Source organism: Oryzias melastigma, linkage group LG3 (assembly GCF_002922805.2).
Source record: "Oryzias melastigma strain HK-1 linkage group LG3, ASM292280v2, whole genome shotgun sequence".
Classification (NCBI taxonomy): domain Eukaryota; kingdom Metazoa; phylum Chordata; class Actinopteri; order Beloniformes; family Adrianichthyidae; genus Oryzias; species Oryzias melastigma.
This window is the reverse complement of record NC_050514.1, coordinates 13,923,875-13,950,889: the sequence shown is the minus strand read 5'-3', so window position 1 is coordinate 13,950,889 and position 27,015 is coordinate 13,923,875. Positions and strand designations below refer to the sequence as shown.

The 27,015-nt window shown below is 40.0% G+C and overlaps 2 protein-coding genes across 3 annotated transcripts in view; one reads left to right on the top strand and one right to left on the bottom strand.

The window, feature by feature from the left end:
- Positions 1 to 19: 19 nt before the first annotated feature.
- Positions 20 to 15,147, bottom strand: tpp2 (tripeptidyl peptidase 2). 2 transcript variants are annotated; one of them, XM_024295607.2, is made up of 29 exons: positions 14,397 to 15,147; positions 12,778 to 12,906; positions 12,539 to 12,634; positions 12,243 to 12,347; positions 11,780 to 11,904; positions 11,540 to 11,703; positions 11,223 to 11,377; positions 11,056 to 11,132; positions 10,840 to 10,967; positions 10,428 to 10,676; positions 10,226 to 10,341; positions 9,962 to 10,133; positions 9,724 to 9,881; positions 8,863 to 8,939; positions 8,685 to 8,791; positions 8,148 to 8,302; positions 7,943 to 8,059; positions 7,758 to 7,858; positions 7,587 to 7,683; positions 7,366 to 7,503; positions 7,044 to 7,288; positions 6,404 to 6,482; positions 3,708 to 3,746; positions 3,179 to 3,336; positions 2,996 to 3,092; positions 2,797 to 2,927; positions 2,375 to 2,624; positions 746 to 865; positions 20 to 644 (listed from the first exon to the last, which is right to left on the bottom strand). In XM_024295607.2, exons 1-29 carry the CDS (start codon positions 14,559 to 14,561, stop codon positions 555 to 557), a joined length of 3,840 nt encoding a protein of 1,279 aa, XP_024151375.1. In that variant the 5' UTR covers positions 14,562 to 15,147; the 3' UTR covers positions 20 to 554. The 2 variants fall into 2 exon arrangements, with proteins under 2 accessions (XP_024151375.1, XP_024151376.1); XM_024295608.2 differs by lacking the exon at positions 3,708 to 3,746 and having other exon boundaries at positions 504 to 644; positions 14,397 to 15,146.
- A 3,371-nt stretch (positions 15,148 to 18,518) lies between these two features.
- Positions 18,519 to 27,015, top strand: part of rasa3 (RAS p21 protein activator 3) — a 51,287-nt gene continuing 42,790 nt past the window's right edge. The window contains exon 1 of the mRNA XM_024294768.2: positions 18,519 to 19,617. Coding sequence (XP_024150536.1) covers positions 19,563 to 19,617 — 55 coding nt within the window. The 5' untranslated portion in view covers positions 18,519 to 19,562. The remainder of the gene's footprint in view (positions 19,618 to 27,015) is intronic.

Sequence of the window (27,015 nt, the reverse complement as noted above, 5' to 3'; positions counted from 1 at the left end):
GGTGGTTTCAAGACAAAAAGAAATCCTCTGCTGATTTACTCCCAACAATAACAAAAAAAAAGGTAAGGTACATTAAGAAAGGCACCTCCACACTGTTTAAAAATCCAACAAGAACCATCCACATATGGATGGGGCAACAGAGAAAATGATAAAACATTGAAGTCCAAACGTGTCCCTTTTTATTCTATGATAGTCTGTGGGGATGAACATGGTGCAGCAGCAAGTCTTCTCACAACGGTCAGTTTTATTTTTCATTGAAGCAACTTGAAAGGATCAAACATAGTTGGGTTTCTTTTATAACTGCATTTGATGATGCATGAATATAAAACACTACAGGACCTGCAGCTGATTAGAACCACTGGCAGGGCCAGTGAGCTGTCGGGAAGCTTTGACCAGTTTGACTGCAGGATGAACATACTCTTCACCTCATGATGAAATTCTTTATGTGCCAAAAAAAAGACAAATGTTCACAGCTGGATAGTCAGCTGCGAAAGAAAAAACAGAACCCAGATAATAAATACGGCCATGCTGCCCATGCATGCTCATGTTTGCTCCTAGAAGGGCGTGTAGTCTGCAGGATACATGACAGGAAGCCAGTTCTCACTGAACGCAGCACAGTGGGCCCATCCAAGTTGACGCATGAGCTGAAAACAAAAACACAACAGGAGGTTTTAGCAAAACCTGATCAGGTTGTACTCAACACACACATTTGTGTACTGGATATACTTGGCAGCAGCACAGATACCTGGATGCAGTTTCTCATGTTCTCTTTGGTGGGCTTCTCCTCCACCATCTTGGAAGCATATTTTAAGGCTCGCCCATACATCTTATTCACAAGAGCATGTTTGTAGGAAAACGACAAAACCTGAGAAGGAAATCAACAAACATAAAACGTTAAGATTGAACGTTTGTCAGGTTAGTAAAAGTTTTGATTCGAATTGCTAATCATGACATTTCAAGTGTGCACACAGAAACAACACTTTGTTTTAGGTAGTGTAGTTGATCAGTGGGCATGTGCCTGTGTATTGATGAATCTGGCATTTTTCATTATTTTGTTAATTATTTGGTGGTTGGGATGAAGAAGTAGAGCAGTTGATTGCTGGTTGGATTTCTGCCTTGCCCGCCCTTGTGTCAAAGTCTCTTTGGGCAAGACACTAAAGCTCGAATCGGTCCTGGTGGTTAGTGTGTGAATGGGAAAGTGACTGTAAAGACCTTCTAAGAAGGTAGAAAAGCGCTCTATATGTATACAGTATTCCTCCCTTATTAGTGGGGGTTATGGAACCGGAGACTTCCACGAGTGCGGGGAATCAGCAAATACAGAGAACCCCCACCCGGAGAATGTTAGTTACCGATTCAAAATCATCAAAAACACTTCTAATTATGCTTTGTAAACATTTATTAAAGAACACGGGAGTATTACTCAACATGAAGAGTTTTTTTTTTTTTGTTATTCAGAACAAAAGAGTGTGGGAACACACGGGGGAGTGTCACTCTGTCTCTCTGTCTCTCTGGACCTTAAAACCAGGAGCACATGCTTCCTCCTTCATCAAATAAGTGCGAGAGGGCATCTTCTGCCAAAAGAGGCCGGTTTCATCCATAATAAACACCTGAACGGGAGAATAATTATCTTCCTCGATTATCTTCATCAGGATTTTGTTCAGCCGCTTCTGAGTCAGCTGATGCCATTTCTCCTTGCAGCGATATGGAGAAAGGAGAGGGGTAGCCGACTGGCCGGTGTGCACCACCGCAGCACCTCCTCCACATGCAAACGTTTCATACAGGTGTCTTGAGTTGTCAGAGTTGGAAGAGTCACGTGAATGAAAAAAAATATCTGCGAATACATGATGGTTTTGGACTCCATCTGCTGTTCACACGATCAACTCGCCACTAAAAATCTGAATTTTTGATTGAATGATGCGACGCAGAGCTTCACCAAAATTCAGAGAGTTGAACTCTGGAAACATTGCACCACACATCCAAATTTCTTTTTTTTTTTTTTTAGGCAGCAGGATTGGCAAGACCTATTATTGGGTTAAGTATTGATTTAACATTGAAACTGCAAAACACAATCTTTGTGAACGAAGCTTAATGTGGGCACTTGTAAAATTTTGTTGCATTACCAGGAAAAAAAAAAGAGGAATATGATTAAATACAGAACTTTTTCAGACTGTGCAGAGTCTGCAGGGTTTTCAGTATATTGTAAACCTGCTACTTTTTCCTTGTAATTAAACCACAACCAGTAAAAACTGTTCCTCCAGAGCGTCTGCATTAGTCTTAGTACTTTAAAGTGTGATAAGCAAAGCTTGTAGATTAAATCAAATTACTAACATGTTTCTGTAAATGAACTCAAAGCCTTTAACACACATTTTCTCACCTTAGAATCAGTTAGCTCCGCCCATTTTTGAACCTCCCAGAATACGTCAGTAAGAGCCTTGGCCACGTTCTGCAGGACATCATCACAGCTGCTGGCCACCTGCTCCATGACTTCTGGTACTGAAGCCTGTTCTGCAGAGATGGCGCCAGCGCCGTCCTGCGTGGCAGAGGGCAGCAGCAGCTGGTCGGCCAGAGCGCAGCCTTTTCTGCACAGCGCGTCCAACAGAGACGACTTCTGCTTCTCCATGTCTCTGCAAAACACATCAGTCGGTTGCATCAGTCTGAGAAAAGCCGCCAACATTTACATATGATAAGAATCATTCCTAGTTTTGCTTTGAACGTGAGTGATTATATTTAAAGCTTTCATTTGAAAGTTAATCCTTAAAAATAAAACACTTAAAAATCCAAACCACCAGTTCTTACGTCTTGATGGACGCGGCGTCCGGCCGAGGATCTGTCTTCATGGAGAGGTAGACGGCTAAGACGGTTTGGTCGATGTGAGAGATGACCACGTCTGCTGCTGACACCACCTCTACGAGACGCTTCACACGCTCCTTCACACACCAGAAAGGATTGACCGTCAACAAAGCACTAGTCAGGTTTGACTCCGACGCACTTTTACCTTCTCAGTGTCCAGCTGATGCAGCCTCTGCACATGCAGCGGAAGGTAATCTGGATGAAGTTCAACCAGTTCATCGTAGACTGAGCTGGATTCTAACCTGAGCAAACAAAAAGAAAAAGACAATATTGTGAGTTTTGAAGCGTTTCTATAAAAACGAACAATGAGTTGCCAACAACAACTGACTTTGTCATCCACTGAATTTTCAAGTCTCTCATAGCCTCTGCAAACTCCTCCTTCACATCCTTCTCTTTGTCTCCCTCCTTGTCCTTCTCCTTTTCCTTCCCACCATTCTTTGTTTTGTTTGGAGCAGGAATCAAGTGGTAGATGACTGGAATAATATCCTGTGTAGACAAACACACAATGAGCTTCAGTCCACTTTGCGGTTAATTCAAAGATTCCCAATTCCCCGACCATATCATGACCCTAAACCTTTTTCTGATTGTTGTTTTCAGTCAGTCAGGGAAGTGTTTTTTAGGAACCAGGTCCATGATTGACCTACTTATATATTTATATTTGAACTGACCACCAGAAAAGTTTTACTCTTCTACAAAAATAGTTACTGTTGCGTAAACCAATACATAAACGTGGACATGCTTTGACGTGATCATAGCAGAGGTAAAAAATAAATAAATAATAAATAAAAAGAGCCACTTCCAGATAGTAGGAGAGAAGTGGGTACTCTGTGGTTCAGTGTCTCTAGATCGTCCAGTACCTTTTTAAATTTTCCTTGTCGTTTTGCGGAAGCCTGCCCCTGGTGGTCAGAATAACAAACAGTAAGGAAGAGACAAACACAAACACACCAAAAAGGATTCTCTCTTCTTCATTTCTGTCAGTCTACCTACCTGGGACTTCTTCAGGTACACAGATAATAAGTTAATTACCCCATCTGTGTCTATTTTTTAAAACGCATTAAATTGTGATTTGGTTTTATTATTTTATTTTATAAAAATATTAGAATTCAACAGGCTATAAATACAAGTTTGAAAATGAGCTAAATGTGGAAGGGACATTGCTCTCAGAAAGACAAACCACAATAATTACAAAACCGGCACATTTTTTAAAATATTTTTTTATATTTTAAGTGTTTCTAACCCATTTGAGAGGTGTGAATATTTTGTCAAAAATACTAATTTTACTTACTGCTGACAAAGTAAAAATCATAACCATCCAAAAGACATCCTACAACACGTCTCCTTCTTCCTACTTCAAAGCTTTACATTGATTTTACATTATTTACGTAAGACAGTCATAGTTTTAGTAAAATGTATCTGAAATCATACAGGTGAATCCTACAGCTTTTCCACAGCTCCCTTCGTTGTTGCATAAATGACAAAAAAATCTGAGCTCAGCTTTACTGAATACTCACACAACCTGGAGCTTGTTTAGCTGTAAACCTGCTGAGTCAGCACAATCCATAAGAAGACCTACATCAATGATCTCAATCTTTTCCTAAAATGTACTTTTGCTTATACAAACCAAAAGGGTATTCAATTTGAAGATCAGGAGCCTGCTGATCTTTGAGATCTCCGGGGCCTACTTGCAATTGATTTATATATATTTTGTCGATAGGAAGTATAAGGAATGAGTTAAAAACAACAAGCAGGACATCAGTCCTCAAGGACGTGAACTGTTATTGAACTAAAACCATCTCATTTCCAGAACAACCCAAAAAGTCATTTTAAAGTGATCAAATAACAAAGGTATAGTCTGATTTATTCCACCTGAGGAAAGAAGGAGTTGAGGACCACATTAAAGAGTGAATATAGCCAGGAGAAAAGTTGAGATTGTTAACCAAAATAAAGCATTTTTTTTATTTTTAAGCACCTTCTTCTGCACCAAGGAGCACTTCGCTCAACCAGTTGACCCGCTGCAGAGTGGGGGAATGCTGAAAGCCATCACTGCACTCGGTGCAGTCACCTTCATCCTCCTCTGATATTTTTTTTTCACTGCCTCATTACTGCAGGAAAAAAAAGGATCACTAATCTCGTCTTTTTTGTAGGTTAATAAAAGTACTCGCAACTAGTTCAAATGTGTAAAATTACTGTTCCTTTTTTTGGATCCAGCTAAAATGAACTTGGTGGTTTAATTGCCATGTGATCGGCCAGAACACCCATTTCATCAGGCTTTATTTGCCTCATTAAACTCTGCACCTGATGAGTGATCTTGGCACAAATGGGTGGTTTTATTTTGCTTTCTCGACAATTGTATTTTTTTGCAAAAGTTCTTACAAGTTGGTGTGTATACAGCGGGGCAAAAAAGTATTTCAAAGTCACGATTCTGTAAGCTGGCTTTCTAGATTTGGGAAAGCCTCCTGAACAAGAGACGTCTTTAGCTTGTAAAAGCATTTTAAAGGTTTTCTGCCACAGTAACATGTACACCAAGTCATCATGATTTGAATCTGTGTAAAGTTTTTCCAGAGATCATCAGGATGATCCAGAGGAGAACTGGAAGAATGTCACCAAAATGGAACTCTGGTAGAAATACCCACTCGGTGAGTTTGGAGGAGAAAGAATGCTGAATGCATCCCAAGATAATGATAATCAATATGAAGCACGAGGATGGAAACATCATGCGTCTGGGCTTCTTTTCTAGAAAGAGGATAAAACAACTGACCCACATTGAGAAAACTATAAATTGGGTCATGCTTGATGAGATTTGGGGTAAAAACCTTCCAAAATCAGTGAAAACATGGAGTGTCTGAATCTTATCACAGGACGACCAGAAACCCATTGCAAAGAAGTGGCTATGTAAAAAGCACTTCAAGGTCTCTGGACCTCAAGAGAATTTGTGGAGGGAGTTTAACAACAAGTGCTGCCCAACAACGGCCCCAAAACCTCACAGCTCTTGAGAAGATCTGCATGGAGGAATGGACCAAAACAGTAGCTAGAACGCAAACCTGCTGACGACCTGCAGGAAACATTCGACTTTTGTCATTGAAAATCAAAGTTACATCACAAAAGTTAACTTTTGTTTTTGGCCAAATCCTTAATTTCTGCTCTATTACACAAATAAATTTATTAGAAATTATTTAAGGTGATTATTTTTAGTGCATTCAGTCTCTTACAGTTGAATTGTATCTATAATGAACATTACTGATAAAATTCAGCTTTTTAGGTTGAAAGCTTGCAGAATCAGTGACAGCTTTTTTACCACTGTAGATATGTGGAAATAAGTAAATTTTCTTTGTGTGTAGAGTTACTAAAGGCAGCATTTCCTGAGAAAGGCTTTACGTCTCCCCACTCACAGCTTTACGTATCTAAATTTGATACATAGTGTTCTATTCTTTATTTCTATACGTATATGTTAGACTGTGCAAAGATTTTTTTGTCTGCTCATCTTTTCCTTTCAGCTCCCTGAACAACAGTACTTCTGATCACAGAAAAGAGATCATCAGTAACAGTTACTCACAGCTTTTTTGCCATACTCGCTCTTAGGCACAATAAGAGATCCCAAGATGTAGCAGCCTGGACTTGTTCCTTTGGGGATCCTGAAAAATAGAGGGGAAAAGATAGAGAGTAAGAAAAAACTTTAAAATATCAGTATATTATTTATAAGTTCTTAGTCACAAGAACTGATAAATAAACTGTAACCTTGGAATCAAACTTTGATTTTACACAAGACATCTTTGTGGTCAGGTTCTCACTTTTGCCTCTCATTAGTGAGTAAACCTTACAAAGTTGTTCAACATTTTTTTGCAGTTCCTGATTTATAGAAACCACATTTCAGATTGTTCCGATACATTACAAATTACCCATGATCGTAATATTTTTAGGGGAGATATGACGTGAAATTAGTTTGGCAAGATCCTGCAGCAGAATATGGAGAAGTAAATAAAATATTTAAAGAAAACGTTTTGTTTTTCTATTTATTCCACTTTAAAGAATTATCACAAATTCTGATCAGATCTACTTTCATTATAATTTTACAATTTTTCAAAGTTATGACATTTACTTTGTCCTGTTGGGTTTTCTAAAACAGGCCAAACAGAAGTGCTTGTTAGATACATGACAGTAGAAAAAGCAAAAGAAACAAAACCCTTCTCACTCACTTGTCATCTGGCAGCCCTGTGACGTAAAAAGGCTGTGTGGCACCAGGACACAAAGTGACGGAGTTTGCCTTCTTCTTGCCCATCAGGGCAGCTCGGTGAGTCTCGTAGATGTCCAGACTGAGGGTTGTGGACAAACGATGAGAAACCACAAACGGCAGGTCTTTCAGGCGCTCCAGCTCGTTGGACTGTTCGTGGCGAACCTGAAGGCGAACGCTGTAGTCGCCTTTCTCAAGCTTCAGAGCGTACTGGGGGAGTGACATGAGCAGAGAGACGTTAGAAAAACAACAAGAGTTTTCATTGTATAAAGAGGAGGTGAGTGTACCTGATGTGGGTAGGCGTCTCCTGACCCGAGCAGCCTCTTGTTTTGGTCAAAGAGCATCCACAGCTGACTGTCAAACTCAGACTCGTACAGGAGCTCGCACAGCATCGGGCAGCTGGGTGTCACTTCACCGCTCTTAGGCTTAAAGAGCAGCAAAGAAGATTATTTAGAGGCATAAACATCTCCAAAACATACATTTGTCAAGCTTTGTGTCAAAAAAGTACCTGGTGAAAGTTGTAAGTGAGGACAATCTCATAGAGTTGCCTGTTATTGGGTAGAACATCTCGCATTCCTAAGGCTTTTATCTTTGAACTTAAAGGCCTGAAATGATAGAAAACCAGTCACAAAACTGAATGTTTTTGGGCATGTTTGTGTGTGGTCGTCCCACCACCTACCTCAGAGGCTGTACCCATGATTTGAGGGTGATGGAGGGAGAAACCTCCTCATATCGCAGAGGGGAGGTCACGTCAAAACTTGTCACTCCCTCTGAAGCGTGCTGAACAGACGCAAATCAACAATTACCCCCATCCTGTCTGACAGGGTGTTTATTTTGTAAAATGGATGCACGCCAAGTTCTTACGATGTGGAGCGGCGAAGGAAAAACACAGAGGCCATGGAACGAGATGCTGTAGTCCACGGTGACGTCTCCCAGACTAGCCCACCAACGAGCTATGCACAGCTCTACAACTCTACCTGACTGGAAACAGACAAAAATAAAGAAAAAGAAAATTACTAAAAATGCCAAAAGCACAACTTAAGAGCAACAAATATACATTTTTACATACCAAAACAGGGAAAGCCTCAGTTAGAGATCCTCTCTCTAACAATGAGGAGAACTTGTAGAATTCATTTGCTCTGTAGGCTTTCTGCTTGACCAGGTGCACCGCATGAAGAACAAACTTGGATGACACATCTCCTGAGTGAGAGGTCAGTGTGATCTCTGTGGCACAACAAGAGAAGATGTGGACAATGAGGGGAAAAAAGCAAACACTTTTTTCCTCACGTTTTTGAAGCACATGCATGAAAATTCTGATAAGAGCTTTAAAATATTTCAGAATAATCCTGCAGGTAATCTCTACCAAATAAAGATTAGAATGCATTTAAATATACCCCATCATCCTATAGGATAAGCCAGCAGATGATCCAAAAGAATGATAAACTATTTGGTTAAACAATTATATAACAGAGCCATAAAGTTTGACCTTACAAAAGATATATAAACAGCTGAACTAAACAAATTATTTGACGAATGAAAATGTGCCTATTAAGAACAACATAAAAAATGTATTAAGTTCATCTGCAATACTCAGTGAGACTCTTACCGGCCCAGGAGGCTCCCTGAGGAACAGTGATAAAGTGCCGTCTGATCTGTCCTGGTCTGAAGTGGACATCTGTGAAACTCACCTCCTGGTTACGACTGTTTGTCACTCTGACGGAGGAAAACAGACATGAAGACACAGAACTCCTTTGATGACAGGCTTTTCCGTTGGGAGAACGTACTTGACAGGAATGATAACCGTGATTGGCACTCGGAACAGTGGGCCACAGCCGGGGGCTGCTGTGTCGTAGCCACACACCTTAAAAAAATAAAATAAATAAAATTAGGGCTGTGAAAGTGATGCGTTGACGAGCGCGATTAATTAACTAATTAATTAACTAATTAACCAATTAATTAATTAATTAATTTGTTGATATGTATTAACACCCTCAGGTGTCCTGCTATGCAGCTGTGAGATCATAACTTCATCTAAAATAAACGTAAACTTTTTCTACATTCTGTGATGGAAATGTTATAAAATGAAAGAGATAATATGGCACTTATTTGTAGTTTTTGGACAAAAGCGATCTTTTATTTTAATAAACAAGGTGGCAATCTGACTGCTCTAATGCAGCAGCAGCAGTGCACCCGCTATGGGGGGGGGGGGGTGAAATGTAGCAGTCTGCTATTAGAAATCCAAAGAGGAAACAGACTATTATTTTATTTTGGGAAGGGGACCAGCATTAATTTTCTACAATAACAAGCACCGGTGTTGTCTAATAATTAAGGAAACACAGCAAAAAACAGAGCCAAACAGAGTTTTAGGCCCTAGGTTCCAAAGGGTTAAAAATAAACGTTCTAAATGTACAATTTTAAGTGTGATTTCATATTGTGATTATTTGCAGATAAGTGGCTGGCAAATAGTGTAAATAAAAAATAAATAAATAAATAAAAGTTGATTAATCACAATTCATTTTTTCCAGATTTGCGATTAATTAGTTATTTTTTTAATCAATTCCTGGCCCTAAAAAATGTATACAGCCATTGTGAACGTTTCTGCAAAAATTCAGAATTAAAAGTCTTCTCCACCATGGGATCATCACCTCTGCGTAATGCACTCCTTCTCTCAGTCCCAGAGGATCGATGCGAACATTAACGTGACGACACTGGTTCATCAGCTCAAGATGAGAGGGACACTGAACCCACGGTGCCGTGCATGTGAGGGCCAAGTGGAGCTGCAAGGAGATTCGCTCAGAGTTTTCTGTGGAAGGACAGAAAAAAAAGGAGGTGTGAGCTTAAAAATGCAACATTAAATCTGCATATAGCTGCTCCATTAAGTACCTGTGTTTTCTGGAAAGATGGGTTCAATTCCAACGCTGTGATCTGAAGGTGCAAGGACCTGGGCTGGATCCCTGAGGTAAATGCCTCTCTGTGATCCCACGCTGACGGAGAAACCCAGCTGGCTCGTGGGTAAAGAGGCATTCTGAGTGAGGTAGTCTAATGCTCTTTCCACCTGAGATGGCAAATGGAGGCAGGTTACATGAGGACAAATGTCTAAAATACAATTCAGGTATTTTCTGAATGAAAAAATCCTCATCAAGACACCTGGATAATTCCATGTCCCTGTGCAAACACTTCAATGTCTTCAACTTTAAGAGCCGTGTTTTCCAGCGCTCTCCTCACAACAGGAACGCATGGACGGATCCCGGTCTGCTTCAGTCCTTCAGAACACAAAATAATCACCATCTTGTGGACTGGAACACTCATACGTGTACAGGATTTTCCTCTGATCTGGTTTAGAACCCACCTGAGAGAACTAGTGCAATGACTCCACAGGCATTTGGGGACGACATGGACGTGCCGTTCATCAGCTGAGTCCCCCGAAGCGTCCAGTTTGGAACAGATGCGATGGCGCCACCGGGAGCGCTGATGCTAACCCCCAAGGCTCCATCGGTGCTGGGGCCCCGGGACGACCAGGTGTACTGGTTGGGAGGCAGCTTCTCTCGAAGGGAATACTCTGCCACCATCATGTCTGGGGTCACGTAAGCTCCAACTCCTTCAGAAAGTGGATTTAAAAAGATTTGAAGCTAGAGTGTGATTATGATGTAAACCATAAATGAAAAAACTTGTTGGCTTCTATTCAGAATAAATCCAGCTATTATAGTGCATCTATGATAATCAGTATAAATAAATATGATTTTGTTGTATGAAACATGTACCTATGACACTGCTTGTGGTTCCTCCAGGACAGCCAACAGTGGAAAGGCAGGGGCCATTGTTCCCCGCACTGGACACAAAAATCACATTGTGCTTCTGCACAGCCTCCGTGATCACTTCACAAATCCTCCTGGAAAACATTTATCAACAGTTACTAACAGCCTGAAACAAGAGGCGACGCATCCAGCTCTATAAAAAGCCCACATTGCAACACTCACCCTGAGTTGGGCCAGTGTGTGGCTTCCCCGTAGCTATAATTCACCAGGTCACACTTGTAGTTGATCACTTCAATCATCTTTAAGGGAAGGACAGATACAGAAACCTCAATTGTGGCAAAAAATATAACTAAATGAGAGAGTTATTTTCAATTGTTTTATAGTCTTACCGCGCGAATGAGTCCGGTGCCCGTTTCCATGGTGCTGAGGCGAGTGTCACCAATTTTCAGAGCCAGAATCTGGGCACCAGGGGCCACACCGTTGCGCTCTGGTTCCTCTGGGAAGTAACCTGCTGCAATGCTTGCAACATGTGTCCCATGAGCCCCTTCAGATCAGACAGAGGAGCAAATTTTTATCATTCACCTCCAAGTCATTTCTAAAGTAAGATTTACAGAGAATAAATATTTAAAGAACAATATAAGACTTCAATGAAGATATTGTATTAATAATAGTTTTTTTTTCACATTTCAACTTCATGTTAACTCACCTCCACTGGTGACGATGCAGAGTGTGTTTCCTTCGTCGTAGATGTTGATGGAATAATTTAGCATCTCCACGGTTCCTAATGAGGCATACTCTTGGTTTTCTTTGTATGAGCTGAGCACAGTGCACTGCGACAGCTCTCCACTCTCAGATGTGTCCACCACAGCCCTGACGAAAACAACAAACGGGCACATTAAAATGACACTTGTGAGCACACTGATGTAAAGAGGGGAAGATTGCTTACTTCCACGTGACTCCATCGTGCCACAGCACACAGTCATACACAGGACCAGGATCGCTGTACTTCTTTTCCAGGGATGCTAGAAGCTCTGACTGACTCTGCAGCTCTTCTTTCTGCAGCTTCTCACTCTGAAGAAGATTATTTGTCAGGTTATTGTCGAATGTAGAGGTAGAAAAAAGTATTAAAGACCTTTCTCCACTGAGCTTCACAAGCTAGATTGGGTCAGGATGGAGGATTTTAACACAAAAAGAAGTTTGACTTTAAACTGTTTAAAAAAAAAAAGATGAAAAGAATGAATAGATTTTTACATTAGTTACATTTATAACTAACATATTTAATACAAAAACTCAACTTCAATGTACCATAATGCATATTCCTATTCTTTGGTACCTACAATTTTTTTTTTTTTTTGCTGAAAAGAACAAAAAAACTCAGAGGAAACATGGTGAAAGAAGTAAAGTCTGACCTGAGAAGGAGTCGGATGGGAGAGATCAAACTCGTCTAACTTGCGACAGACCTCAGCAAGTGCTGCTCTGTGTGCCGGATCCCACATCTTCTCCTTTCGTTCTTTCTAATAAGTACACAAGCATATTTAAACAGTCCACAACACAAATAATTATATTAATGTTGATGTCAATGTTTTTTTTCAACTCTTGCAGTTCATTGTACTGCCTTTCTTTAGGTTTAAATCATTAACAGCCAAAAAACGAAATTCTCCACAAAAATAAATGGAAGTGCTTAAGTACAATAACATCTTCCTACCTGTATTCTTTCTTTAAGAGCCTTAGGGAAGAACTCATAGCCATTTTTAACTCCAATGCGAAACTTCCCTGTTGGATTGACCCAGGCTGGAGGAATCTGCAAGATGTAAAAAGACACAGCGGAAGAGTTAAGGTCACCTCAGCGTGATTTCAGATTAAAGGACGTTCAGATGAGGCAGAATATTTCAGAAGAAGCAGCTGTTGTTTATTTTTTAACAATTAAATTTATTCTCAACCGACCTTAAGTATCCTACCAGACAGACCAGTGATCGTTCCATCTTTAGGTTCTGCCACCGTAGTCATGTTCACGTCACCGCTGCCTGTGGTGTCGATGATGTCCACAATCTTTGGCTTCCCCTCAGTTGTGACCTTAATAAAACATTTGGGATACACATGTTCATGAGTCCTTCCATTTATTATTTAACGATCTCCACCTGCATCACATACTGCTAAAATTTTGATTTTGTATCATCCAAATCTGACAAAAGATACACCAGTGACTGTAAGAACTTATTTGCTTACAGTTTCCGTCCAGCAAAGAAGAGGTCACTCAAGCAAAGTGACAAAAGAAGAAAATATGTCATCTTAAAAATAAAAAGAAAGGAATAACAGCTAACAATAAAGAAGTGATCAGATTTATTTCAGAATGTATTTAGCCCTGTATACATTCTAAGCTTTTTTCTTTTTCTGTTTACAGATGCAAATATTGTAAGGTAGGAGTTTTATCTAATACAGATGGAACATTGTTGGAACATTATACCATGCTGTATGGTCACATCTTTACAAAATTCAGTGTTGCCACACATTACTGTAATGATGGATTGAGGATTTTTTTTTTTTTTTTTGCTTCAATCACGTGTTGTCCGTCGTGATGATGGCTCTAGATCGTTTTTTTATATTACAGTAAAATAAACAGACTAACTTGATAAAAAAGTGTATTTTCAAGGATCAGTTATCGCTTATTTCAATTTGAAAATATTTTTTAATTGTATTGATTTGACTCAGAACTTCCCTCAGACAAATAGATCTGGTTGGATTGTAGAAATATATTTAATATTGTAGGCGGGGTTTTTTTAAGGATTTTTTTGGTGTTATAATAGGATATTTTGTTCAAAATAAAGTAATATTTATACTATCTTTGAAACATGACCTGTAGGAAAAGTAATACATTTCGTGTCTTGTGTGTTTTACTTTTCTTTTTGCAGTTTGAAATATAACACCATAAAGCACAACTTCCACTCTGAATTTACAGCTAAAATGTATATTTTTTAACAGTTTTATCTTATGATTTAGTAAACCTGATAGATAAGTTCGTTTTTAGCTAAATGCTACAAATAAAAAGCTAGCTAAAAACCACACAATCCCTTTGAGCGGCCTTTATCCCAATATTTGTGAACGAGTTTACCAGGTTCTCTTGTGAAATATTTCAACACTGTTTGGGCTCTGAAATGGTCACAGTGGTTTAAGTTCATTTGCCAGAAGGTCACTGTTGTTGGCTTTCATAAGAAAACGCAACAGCTAGTCCATAATTGTAGCAATTTCAAAAATAGTGAATGGAGTATCTTACTGGCTAGCAAGAGATTCGCAGCACGCGCTAATGTGATGCTAAGTTTGTTTTCTACTCGTTTATGAACTTACATAAATTGACAGGTGGTTCTACCAACTTTAAAGTCTTTATTGGTTTAATTTAAATAGTCTGACTGAAGAAAACTACATTTATTATGGTGTTTTGCTGCTGCTAGCATGTGGGTTAACTTGTGTCTTGCGGTGACTGCGTAGAAATGACGCCGGCCTTTTAGCTATCTTAGCTCCCAGCTGCTAAAGTCTTTAGCTAACACGAGGCAGCCGGTCAGGTGTACCTGCATGCCGGGGGCGCCGGGATCCACTCCGGTGTCGAGGATCGCGATGAGAACCCCTCGCCCGTCATATTCGGGGAACCTGGACAGATGCGAGGCGGCGCCGGTCTCTTTCTTGGGGAGCAGTCCGTGGAAGGGGAACGGTTCTTCGCTAGAATGAGCAGCCATGATGATACAAAAGAGCGACAATGAAATCAAAGCAGCGAAATGGGGAAGAGACGGAGAGCAACACTGTGCGAGAGACAGTCGGGGGGGAAACGGCTCATTAAAGGCGCAGAGCCTGCCGGGTTCTGTCCATCCACGACCGAGGAAAACAATGTAAACACAAACAGGAAACAGCGTATAACAAAGCGATGGTTCTCAGCACACTTCAGGCTACTGTTGGAGGAGCAATAAAATGCAACATGTTAGTGTCACAACTGTGGAGCAAAAACATCATTAATAATAATAATAATAATAATAATGATAATAATAGAATATATTAAAGCAAAATTGTCGTTTTTGTGCATCTGATACAGCCATGCCTTTAATATTTATGCATTAAAGTGTATATTATAACAGATTTTTTTTCCTTATTTATTTATTTATTTAGCTATTTCTGAAAACAAAGCTTTGAATCAGCATGTTACAGATTAGTCATGGCTTAAACTCATTGAATGGCAAAAGGAACATTTATTTTTAATATCTATCTTATGTAATAACACTCTCCAAAAAAACATAGATTATTATTTTTCTCTGAAAGTACAAATCTTACATAACATCCTTATGGTGTTTTAGTATTCACTAGTACCAGCAACTACAAAAAAAGGGGAAAAAATATCTTTAAGTGTTTTTGCAGGGAGAAAATTACCATGCAATACCACCTTTTAAACGCAAAGGGGCACTGTAAAAGCATTATCATTTTTTTGTGGAAGTTCTATTGAAATTGTGATGAAGGCCTGAAAGAACTGAATGCTCTATGAAGTGTACACACATAATTTATCCAGAATGAACTCAGGGCAAACCTAAAAAACGAAGCTGTAAAGTAAACATTTTGCAATTTTCTGATGTCACCAAGCTGTTTTTTTTCTGTATTCTTTTTTTTTTTTTTTTTTTTTTTGACGAAATCGAAACAGCAGCTGTAAAATGACATTTAAGCATTGCGAGGAAGAAAAGCCATTATTTGTGGGTTGTTTGCAGCACCCCAGACGTTTAGCCAATTTTCCCTAGAAAGAAGTTCCTCAACAAAAATTTAAAAAAATATATTTGTTTTACATGTAATATGATAAAAAAATGCCTGTGGCAATCCACTTTAGTTGAAAATACATGTTGTTAAATACATGTATGTAAAGATGTGCAATATTTTTATGTTTGTAGTATTGGGGTCATTCATTAAATATTTTTGTTGTGAGTGACAGCTGCACAGAGATGCAGTGGCTTTTGCCTCACAGCAAGAAGTTTGCATGCTCTTCCTGTTCATGCACATGTCCAAAAACATGCCTGTGTATAGCGGCCTGTCCAGAGTGTACCCTACTTTTACCTAACAGTTGCCGGGACTCTTAAAAATTGCTTTTAATCCAAGTTTATGCCCACAAGCACCAGTCTTTTTCATCAAAATGTTATATAGTACAAGGATTTTCAGTGCCAGACTCATTCCATGTTCATGTAGCCTTGAATTTCAATATTTCTGTACGGTTCCAGAGATGATTTATATTTTGACTGTGATGAGTCACATTGTTTTCAGTTATGCTTTGAATTGGATTGTTTCACAAGTTTCAGATTTTGTCCATATTTAACAAAAAATAATAATAATTTTTCATGTGGGGTGATTTTAAAAAAAGTATTTTAAAAAAATTTATTTAAATAATTTATTTATTTTTTTTAGGAAAACCTCCTTTGACAAATATTGTGATGACTGTTTTTCCCCATTAGAGTACAGAAGAGGCAGAGGGAAAAACAATTAGGTCAGGAAAGAACAAATCTGTACATGTTGGATAAAATGACAACAAACAATAGAGACAACATTAAAAAATACCACAAGCCAAATTACGTACACTCTCATTTGATTCATGCTTTATTCGCGGAGCTTTTATTTATCCTCTCCATAATACCAGGATTAAGCCTGCACATGTCAGCCGCCATCTGTTCAGATCTGTCTCTCCGGCATGTTTTCAAGTATGCATGTATACATTATAGTGGTCGCTTTATTGTGGAAAAAAAAGCACAAGCCACAACTGGGTGGGTTAGTTGTGCATGCACAGTTATTTTAAATAAGACAACGCCCTAAAACCCACTTGCTTGTGCAAAATAAACCGCCAGTGAGCATCCTTTCACTAATCTGCTCATGATCAGCATCTGTGTTCTCTTCCTCTTTCTGCCTCTGCTTTGCCACATGTGAACAGCTACACGCTTGCACAACTATTGGTTTATGGAAAACATCCTTTTCTCCTTTTTTAAAGGCTAAACGTCAATGTGTCAGGCACACTTTTGCTGTTCCGCACCGGTACACAAACACAAACAGCTGTAGTTGACCACAGGGCGGATCTGAAGTGAAGTCAAAGCATCATTACAGCTGCAACTGTCTTCTCTATCAGCTGCTTTGGTTAATAAGTCGTGATAGTGATATCTGGAGATTTGACTGCTGGGACATTAGTGCACGAGGGCCCTGCTTTTGAAACTTTTAGCCAATTTATCATTCAGTTACCTTCTTTTTTAAGGTCATGTGCATAAACATTCAGTTTACAGGATGTGGTTACCAAATAGGAGCAGAGTTTTGTTTTGCCCCCACAAGCAGACAGCTTTTTCGCATTTTTTTATCATCTTTTTCTTAATGTGTTAGTTATGCACAACAAGTAACATTTTATGAATAACTCCAGTCTAGATACTCAAATTCTGTAAGGTCAGGCTGTAAAACCACTGCTGATATGAATCCACAGTGGAAGCATTCATACTGTGTGAAGCTTTAGTGGTGAAGACATCTCACATATTTTCTCCATTCATACAGCCAGCATCATTCCTTTGAGCCAACCCCAGACTTCAGACTTTAAGGGAGATTCAAAAAGAGATTACAAGCCATACCTTACAGATAGTAACACTTTTAGTCCCTTAAAATGTCAAATATTGCCCCACAAAGCAACGTCACTTTATACTGTGAACATTTGTGCAACATGTGGACACGTTTGTGACCTTAAGTAGACTATATTGTCATATATGTATTGAAATTTCTGTTTCTGCTTAATCACACAACTTTTATTTTTATCATTTTTGTACTGTCAGACAGTTGTGCAATACATTTTACTGCGTATTATACTATGTGTGTAACAAAGAAACTTTGAATTTAGAGTTAGGTTAGCTTTACTGGATTTTGGTGCAGCCATATAGAAAATCAACTTTAATTAAATAAAAATTAAATAAAATAAATATTAAAAGAGAAAACTTCAGATAACTGGCTGCTTGTTGCATACTTTGATCTGCCCCAATTTAAATGGTAAATGTGACAAAATCTACAACATCATCCACCCATTGTATGTAAACACTTTCAAGTCTTGCAAAGGACTATTGGATTCTTTTTTTTAATCTTAATCTTTTGTGGACGTGCTACTTCCTTTTGCCTTGCATGACACTAGGGACACCATGAGACATGCAGTGAAGCTTAGTTGGATCTGGAGCTGTTCTGACGGAGTCACGGCTAATCCTAACGCATGAGTTGGCAGCAGAGTTGGAGCAGCTAAATGCTGCTCCTGGTTAATAGTCACCTTGACTCCTCTCTGGAGCCACATCTCTGCTGAGTCAGGCCGTGAAGAACGCCTCAGACCACAGCTGGTTATTGTAAAGAATGAACCCAATTGTTATTTCTCTGGTGTGGTCCATAGTGTGGGCTGGTGATGCATTGATGATGCACGTTTCACCTGAACGGATCTTTAGTCCTGTCCAGACTTCTCTGACATTATTTTGGGCTACAGCACGTCTACGTCTGATGTAAATGTATGTTTGCCTTTTAACTCTTCAGTTACTGACTCTGAGGAACAACTCCATACTTTATAAATCAACACCTATAGTGAGTTTAAAAAAAAACAACTTTTGGCCATGTTTACATATTTGACATGACCATTTATCAATCATTTGTTATTGTGAATTCAAAGTATTTAAAAGGTTACATGAACTTGCCTATTTATGGGTCGGTGTCAATTACTTTAGTAAAAAACATAGATGAAACTCCTTCACATGAAAAAACTCTAATGTTCAAAATAACCCAGATTTGGGTTATTTTAACCCAAATCTGGAGTTAAAAGTGGACTAACTTTGTCTTAGGGTATTTTAAAAGAAAAAATAAGTAAATTGGGTTAAACTGAACATGCTATAAAAATGTATTCCTCCAAAAAGTAACCCCAAAATACATCCCAACATGAATAATCCCTTTTGCTGAGGGGGCAGAGTCACCCCTTGCCCCCTGTAGCTTCGCCTCTGCTTTAATTCCAACATTACAATGAAAAAGTAAAACTTTTCTGCTTCCAAAACCAACTTGATTTTTTATGGATCAGTGTGAATTTCTTTAGTACAAAACATGGATGGACCTTAAAGATAAACCAAGTTGGGTTATTTTAACCCAGCTCTGAGGTTAATAGGGAGAAACTTTAATATTGCTAAAAAAAGTGACCTAAAAATAAATCCCAACATGAATAATCCAAGAATTGTGTTCAAAGGGGTTTTTAGAGGGATGATTGGATAGTGAGAGTCAATAAATGAGTTCAAACTTTGCTTTGTTCTTTGAAAAGAAAAAAAAAGATAAAAGAGTCACGTGATTTCACAAGGAATAGTTTCAAGTGACTTGGTCCAGTCGAGTACAAAAAAGTCTGACAGACTGTGTGTTGGTGACTCAGCCTGCGCTTCCTCTGCACCTCCACAGCCGGGCACACATCACCCTCACACCACGCGTGTGGGCGTCGCCGCTCGGAGCCACGCCCCCTCCCACGGCCGCCGCTGCTGCTGAGAGACCGAGGCGCTCTCTGAGGCTGAACCCGCTCCCCACATCTCCTCCAGCAGCAGCAGCAGCAGCGTGCGCATTCGCTTTAAGGAGAGCATAGATGTGCAAAACCCCTGGAATATCCGCACACTGGAGAGGCCGGAACCAACCGCCGTGGAGGACAGCTTCCATTCAGCCGTGAGAAGGGAAAGAGCCCCGGGGAAGGCATGGCGGTAGAGGAGGAAGGTCTGCGGGTTTTTCAGAGCGTCAAAATAAAAATAGGTAAGAAAGACAAATCCATTCTCTTCTACCCACCCCCCTATTCCCCCTCCCGAGCGCCTCCGAGAACGGCTCCATATTTACGGCGAGCAGTGAGGGCTAAACGCGGGACGGATCTGTGTTGTTCTGCTCCTCCACCACCGCACGCGTCTCCTCCCAACGCACAGCCCGCAAAACTGTAAACCCGCACAAGTTAAAGGGGGGAAATAGGGGGTTGTGGGAATTTGGCAGCTGGCATTTGAATTCCCATCATGTGTGTTTAACTTGTATCCCCATAAAGACTGTAGAGCCGCACAGATCCAGATGTTTCCTTTATTTCTGTCTTTCTACATTTCTAGCGCAACAACCCTTTATTGCTCCTTAATTGCAGCCAGCCATTCATGTCACATCACCAACCCCCCCTCTTCTTCTTTTTTTCCTGCACCCCCCTCCTCCAAGATGCATGCATGGTTGTCTAGCTATTGATTGTTAACCCAGATTTCTATATTTAGATAGTGCTGCTCTCCATTGGACACCCCTGATCTAAAGGAGGCTAATGCTGCATTCATATCTTATGAATGGAGCCATGAATGGAGCATGCAAATCATGACTGATTGTATGTGTTTACATTTGTACAAGCTTTCATAATCACACCATTACAGTAACAATAATATTAAAATACTACTTATAGTAGCATTTTTGATTAACATGAATTTGGTTTAGACATAAATAATTCAGTCACATTTGACAAAATTTATTGAACATTTGTGTGCTTTATTTAGGTTATAAACTCGTTATTACATTTTTTAAAGACACGCAGACGAAGATTGTGATTTTTGGTGCATAAAACAGCATTTATGAGCATTTTTTTTAAAAATTCCGATCATTGTGAATCAGGAGAAGAAATTAGAAAAAGCGTGTAGCCTTGATGTAGAACCTACACAAGCTCTGTAGACAAATAGATTCTTGTATGTCTTTGTTTTCCTCATTTAAGCTGGTATCTAGCGTAAAACTGTACAACTGCATAGCACCAATATTGCTCGCCATTATTGTTGCACCCCTAATGTTAGGTTGAGGGTATTAGTGGCTGTAAACTAGCAGGAGAGAGTGTAAATAAAGTGATCATGGGAAGGAGGGGAGACTTGCTCTAAGTAAACAGTCTCGTCCCAGTCTCTCTGCAGAAACTATGTCCTATAAAAGGACAAAAGTTTTTAGATTTGAGTTAAAATAGCATAATTATAATTAAAATACCACCGAGAATGCTTTTACAATACATCAAAAGATTACCGGAGTTGACTACATTTGAATCATGTAGTCCTGCTAAATAAAGTGTTAATCTATTTGTTTCCTGTCGGTTGCTCTTAAGTTCAATCTGGAGGTCAGGACGAGACTGACTGACACCTGGCACCTCGCTCATCCTGTCTGTGCTGTCCAGTGTGTTTTGACTCCAAACATGTGACAGCGGGTTTGAGCTGCAGGGACAGAAACATGAAAACAAACAGCCGCCAAAGCTGTGGGGCTTCGTGACGATGCCAGCCTGCACCATGCGGCCTCGCTCCACTCTCCCTCTCAATCAAACGCTGATATTTCACAGTCGTTACGAGCAGATCTGCAGGAAAACAGCCAGAAAAGAACCACCCTGAGAGTTTAGCAAATGGTCATTATATGGAAGTCTCAAAGGCCTCGTTAGATTGCAGCATTTTTTTCTGAATGAATTCTTGGAGCTGAAGTGAATGAAACTGGAACGACTAAATGACCTTTTCACAGGAAGTGACATCTTTCTAGGATATACGTCTGCTTTTGAGTCATGTTAACAAAGCGCAGAGTTGTAGGACTTGTTCCTAAGCTGGACATATGCATATCCAGTTCAGTAAAGGGAAGTGCAAGTTTAGACCACCACCCCACTGGAAAATAAATCAGTGCAATGCCGGATTGTTTTTCCTGATTGAAAAACCTAATTTGAGCAAGATTAACAAGTCAATGTTTTTGTGGGAAATACTACAAACAAATACATAATAAGTCTGAGGCCTTCAAAATATGAAGCTTTCTAAAATTTTTATGATCAAGATGTGGAACTGAAGTAACTAAAAAGTTATTTGGTCATTTGTTCTTCTTGTTTTGGGTTTTGTACAACTACAACCTGTCAAATTGTGAGAACAATCTGTCTTTCACGGGTAAAAGTCAATGAACTTCCTTTTAGTTTCCACCTGGAAATGTCGTCACAGTGAGATAAAGGTCTTAGAGTGTGTCATTCTTGAAGTACATGTATGTTGTTTTCACTTCCAACCCTTCCTTCTTCTGTAATAGAGTTCAATGCTGTGGCGTTACCAAGCAGCAACCGTCCTCAATGTCCGCCTGATCCCCACGGCGTCCCGCTCCCGGGAATGTCTGCGAAACCCTTGCATCATGTTGTTTTTGACAAAGGGGTTGCCTTTTGACACGGCGCTGCCCCAGTCTGATGACTCAGAGCCCCGATGCTGACACACATTCGGAGCTGAGATAGCATACTCTGCCAGGCTATGACTCTTCCCAGTTTCCTGGAGGAGTCCACGGATGACGGAAACGGCGTGAGGCTACTGAGCTCTGAGTGCCGTCTGGGGAACACAGGAAACAGGAAACTACCCTCAATTCACTTCCTGATTGGCTGGGATAGACAACAAAAGAATTGTGTTTTTTCCTGCATGGCAACAAGCTAATACAAAGCAGATGTAGTGGGATGCAGAGCGGGGGACAGAGGTGGTGTCTCACATTTAGGAGCAGACTGTTCTTCATCTGTCAGCGACTCTGCGCTCGGAGACGCTAATTCTCAGTGGCACAGCTGGAGTCGGGGCTAATTAACAACAACATATGTGCATTTGGCCTCTGCTGCTGTGTGAAACACTGCTTGAAAAAGCCTGGGACACATGTAGAACATTTTTGCGGTACACATTACTATTGTCCCTTTGAAGAACCCAGTGAAATAAATGGAGATCTTTAACTTCACCGTCCAACTGGTTTAGTTATTACAAACTCAGACCCACTGAACTGTGGATTTCTGACCAGCCGTGGGACAGTGAGCTTGTTTTGTTTGCTTCCTCACATGTAGACTTGTCCGCAGTTGTGTAATGTGAAACATAAGAACCTAAGAAGTGTTTAAAAAAAACAATCCACCACCTTGCCTGTTTTTTAGCCCTCTCTGCACTGTTAGCTGCTGATAAGCTGACTTAGGTGTCTCCACATTCTGACTGACTGAACACACCTGATCCAGGTGATTAGCAGGAAGCAACGCAGAGAGAGCTGGAAGACAGCCAGGAGGGTGGAAGATCGTGAAGACTCTGGTTGGGCAGCTGTAGACTAAAGAAAAAAATCTGCAGGGAAGACAGTGGGGGTGCAGGAAAATATTGATTCAATAAAATATTGCGATACTTCATTTATCAATACTTGAATCAATTTAAAATGTCCCACATTGATCAGAGAAAGGAAAAAATAAAGGCAAGAATAATAACGTATCAATGCAAATAAGAAAAAATATAATTAAAGCTCGGGAGGAGAACGATCAGATTTTATAGAATGTTGAAGTGTTGATTAAAATAAACATGGAGGAGAATCTGATCGTTCTCCTTCTGTGATGATGTCAGTAGCAAATTCTAAAGCGCACACCTAGTGCCCTCCAGCAATGATAATTAGTGGGAAACTATTGCTAAAGGACAACTGGTTGTTAGTAGAAGAGTAATAAATATATGAGACTATTTATGCTATTTATGCCTATTTATGCTTAGAAAATCACAAATAAGTTGCTCCTAAGTATAAGTCGCACTCCTGGTTGAACTTTGTAAAAAATGCAACTTGTACTCCATGAATTACAGTATTCCAATTTCTCTTCTTTTCATTGTTTGTGATTGAAGTGGATGACATCTGGCTTATTTATTGGATACCCAATAAATGGGTAAATGGGTTGAGTTTTCTGATAGAAACATGCATCAACTATGATTTTGCTTAGTTTGTTATATATTTTCTAGAGTTTTTTTGGTTTTATTACCTCTTCTTGAAACCACCGTCCACTGAAAAACATGATGGTTTTTTAAAAAAAAGATAAAGCCCAGTGTTGTGGGAGATAAATGCTAGGTTCACGCAGCAGCAGACTTAACTGGTTGTCTAATGGGAATTGGATTCATATTACATCACTCACAGCTTTCTCCGCCTCATCATGTAAGTGAATGGATTTGTCGGTAACACTAATGGAAGAATGTGTCAGTGATTGAATGCTATTTCCCTCTAGACTTGATGAAGCCACTAAATGAAAATAATTCCCTTAAAAGGCCCTCAAGTGCCCTTTGGTTCAAAAGAGGTCACTTCTATGTGCATAAACTGTTTATGGCTGGTGTTATAGGCGACACGTCACTGAACCAAAACAGAGAAAGAATGTAAGCCATGAAAACCTAAATTGTGATCTGAAGAGTATTTATCATTTGAAGGTTTGGAATGCAGACTCTCTTTAAACTCTCTTTTGTGCAAAGAATTATTCTTATTTTCTAAATCCATTTCAGGGTCACAAGGTTGCTGGAGCCTATAACAACTACTGTTGGGCAAATGCCGTAGACAGGTTCTCAGTCGTCACAGGATGAAGAAGCTTTTAGATTCTTTTTCAGTAAAGTGGCCAACAAAGTAAAAGATCATGTTGGTGCCCCACAGTTGAACTGTTTCAGAGACTGTACTGGTGCATCATTCAGTTTCCATTCAATGATGTAGCAATTTATAGTATAGATCTGAAGAAAGTTTGCTCAATGATGAGAAGAAAATGGTTGATTTCGTTACGCATTTGGGCAGCCGTGGTGTAGAGGTTGACCTCTAATTGGAAGATCGCAGGTTCGGTTCCCACCTTGACCCTCCATGTGTTGAAGTTTCCATTGGGAAGACATTGAACCCCACATTGCTCCTGATCCGTATAGGTTCGGTTGGCACCAGTGTAAGCCATACGTGTGTGAATGTGTGTGTACATGGGTGACTGTAAGGTTATGTTCACCGTTCATTACCCATCGAAGTGACCACTTTCGATAAAAAAGTCTACGTACACGTATGTAAATGTGCATTTTGGATTTCTGTTTTCAAAATTCTTGCATTCATGTGTTGCTATGGAAGTTTTTAAGTCAGTTTTTGGGCTCTACTTACAAAACAACTGGCTATTGAACACTTATTAAAAGTGAAACCAGTTAAAATGCACCAATCAGGGACTTTGACATTGAAATATGATCATATTGATCATAAAGGAGAAATTAATAATTGCGGTTTGTGCCCGGTTGGACTTATATGAAACCAAGTCTTTCATACAGTGGCATAGAGGTGTGAAAGTTGTGATCAAGATTTGCAAGATTTACACCACTTTGACATTTTGCACCAACTCTCTTCCAACATGTGTTGGTATCAGGTAGCATAGATACCAATCACAAGAACATGGGTTCTTGAATGCACATCACATCCCTGGTGTGTACGTAGCATAAAGCTCATTGGACCTTAAAGTGAAATATATAAATGTATGCCATTTATCATTTACAATTGCAAAAGCTCTTCAAAAGAAGAGTAGATAAATAAATTGAGGCTGAATTAAGGCTGCAGGTGTTTGGCCAATTAAGCCAAAAAAAGAACAATGTTAAGTTAAAGTAAGAATTAAAATGAAATGTCCCTTGCTCCCCTTTGACAGCTGAGCAAACAGGGATTCAACATTCCTGACTGAAAAGAAGATTCTTGCCATCTTCAATGACCCTTTGTCAGCTTAATTGCAGTGGAATTTATATGTAGGTAATGGGTTACATTTAATCTAACCCCACACAACTTTATTTCATTTTAATACAACCTGGTCATCCAACTGTACACTTGAGAAAATATATGATGACCTCTCATCTGAGTTTGTGAACCTAAGGTGGAAAAGCCCACACACGCATGGCAGGACGATGCAAACTTCACACAGATTGGCGCCAGTTGGCGGCTAACCACCCCAGCAAAATACAGCCCAAGTTTACATTCCATTTGGAATCGTGACTGTTTTGTGGCCGTGGTGTGCATACAGTCATTTGTGTCAAGTTCTCCATTTTGTCCTGGAGGGCGAGCTCTCTGTGAAGTTTCTTGTAAACATGTGGGTTGACCGTTCAGGCGCAACTTTAGGCCGCTGCACTAATCCAAGTTGGGTACGGCAGTTCTCCTTGTGTAATTAATGTGTCCTCCACGAGAACACAGTACCAGGAATAGTAGGAAGTGTAACCACAGGCCCATCATGCAGGACCAGCAGGGGTAAATAAAGGGCTGCAGAGCTCTCCCAGGGTGTCACTCAGTCTGCCTGTCCTTCAGATGCCCTGTAGGAGAAGTCCTTTCACTTCTACCTGTTCATTCTGAAGGAGACAGGACATAAGTGTACAGGCAGACAGTCCACACGTGCTGAAAGCAGAGAAGTTTGAGTGTTTTTGCTAGCAGATCCGTCTACAAACACGCACTGATGGAGTTGCGCTGGTTTCCCTCTGATAACATGAGATGCAGGGACCTGCGCTCAAGTCACACTCCCTCGACTGTGCCTGGAAAAACGATCATATCATCTTTTCATTGTGCTTTCCAGGGTGTTTGTGAGTGAATGAAGCGGAGAGGAATGTACAAGGGTTGACCTTTTTTCCTTTTTTATCTTAATTTTTTTTTAAGCCCAAACGCAAACTGTATTCTCAGAATTTTGTAAATGGGTAAAAAGCCTGGAGGCAGGATTGAGGTTAAACTGTGTCCTGACTCATGTGCTAATGCAGAGCAGTCGTGGCAGCTCCTCCCAGTCAAATCTACCCATTCTAACTTGTAACAAAACTCAGTTTTTAAGACGTCCCCGACCCGCATGGGCCCACCAGCTGACTCTGACAAGTAAACTTTCTGCTGCCCATAAAGGTGTGCGCTCGCATAATTGTTTCTTTTTGCTTCACTCAGATTTTCCATCGTGAGTGACGAACTGGTGTGAACATTAGCTTCCAGCCCGCGCTGAAACGGAGGCCGAGTTTGATCAGTAACTGTATTCTGTTTCTGCAGTGAACAGTCTGTAACCAGAACTGGCCTTGTTCCTCCGCGGTGTTTCCACTCGCTCTGCAGCAGATCCACTTAAAGCTAATTGTCGTTTCTTTGGTGGCGGCGAGTTTCTGACTAGAAGTACTGATTGCACATGTTTAGGCGGAACAAACGGCAGTGGATTCTGCTGCTGCAGACCTAAATGTACTGGGCTTTCATCCAGTCCACTTTAAAATCAATCTTTTTCTTTTGCTTGAGTCATTTGTTTGAGTGACAGTTATTTAAAGGAATCATTTCTTTATAAATCAAGAGGCTTATCAACGTCCAAGACAATATCCTTGCAGCTTGTAATCTTAAACAGTCGGGAATGACTTTCTGCGTTTGACCATAATGGCCTCCCCGCCGTTTGAGTGA

Bases quoted from the DNA above. Each gene is read 5' to 3' on its own strand.
- tpp2 (XM_024295607.2), bottom strand. From the start codon at position 14,561: ATGGCTGCTCATTCTAGCGAAGAACCGTTCCCCTTCCACGGACTGCTC. The intron at 7,504-7,586 runs GTACTTTTTTGA...CTGCTCTTTAAG, and splicing joins TCACTTACAACTTTCACCAG to CCTAAGAGCGGTGAAGTGAC. The intron at 2,928-2,995 runs GTAAAAGTGCGT...TGGTGTGTGAAG, and splicing joins ATCAGCTGGACACTGAGAAG to GAGCGTGTGAAGCGTCTCGT.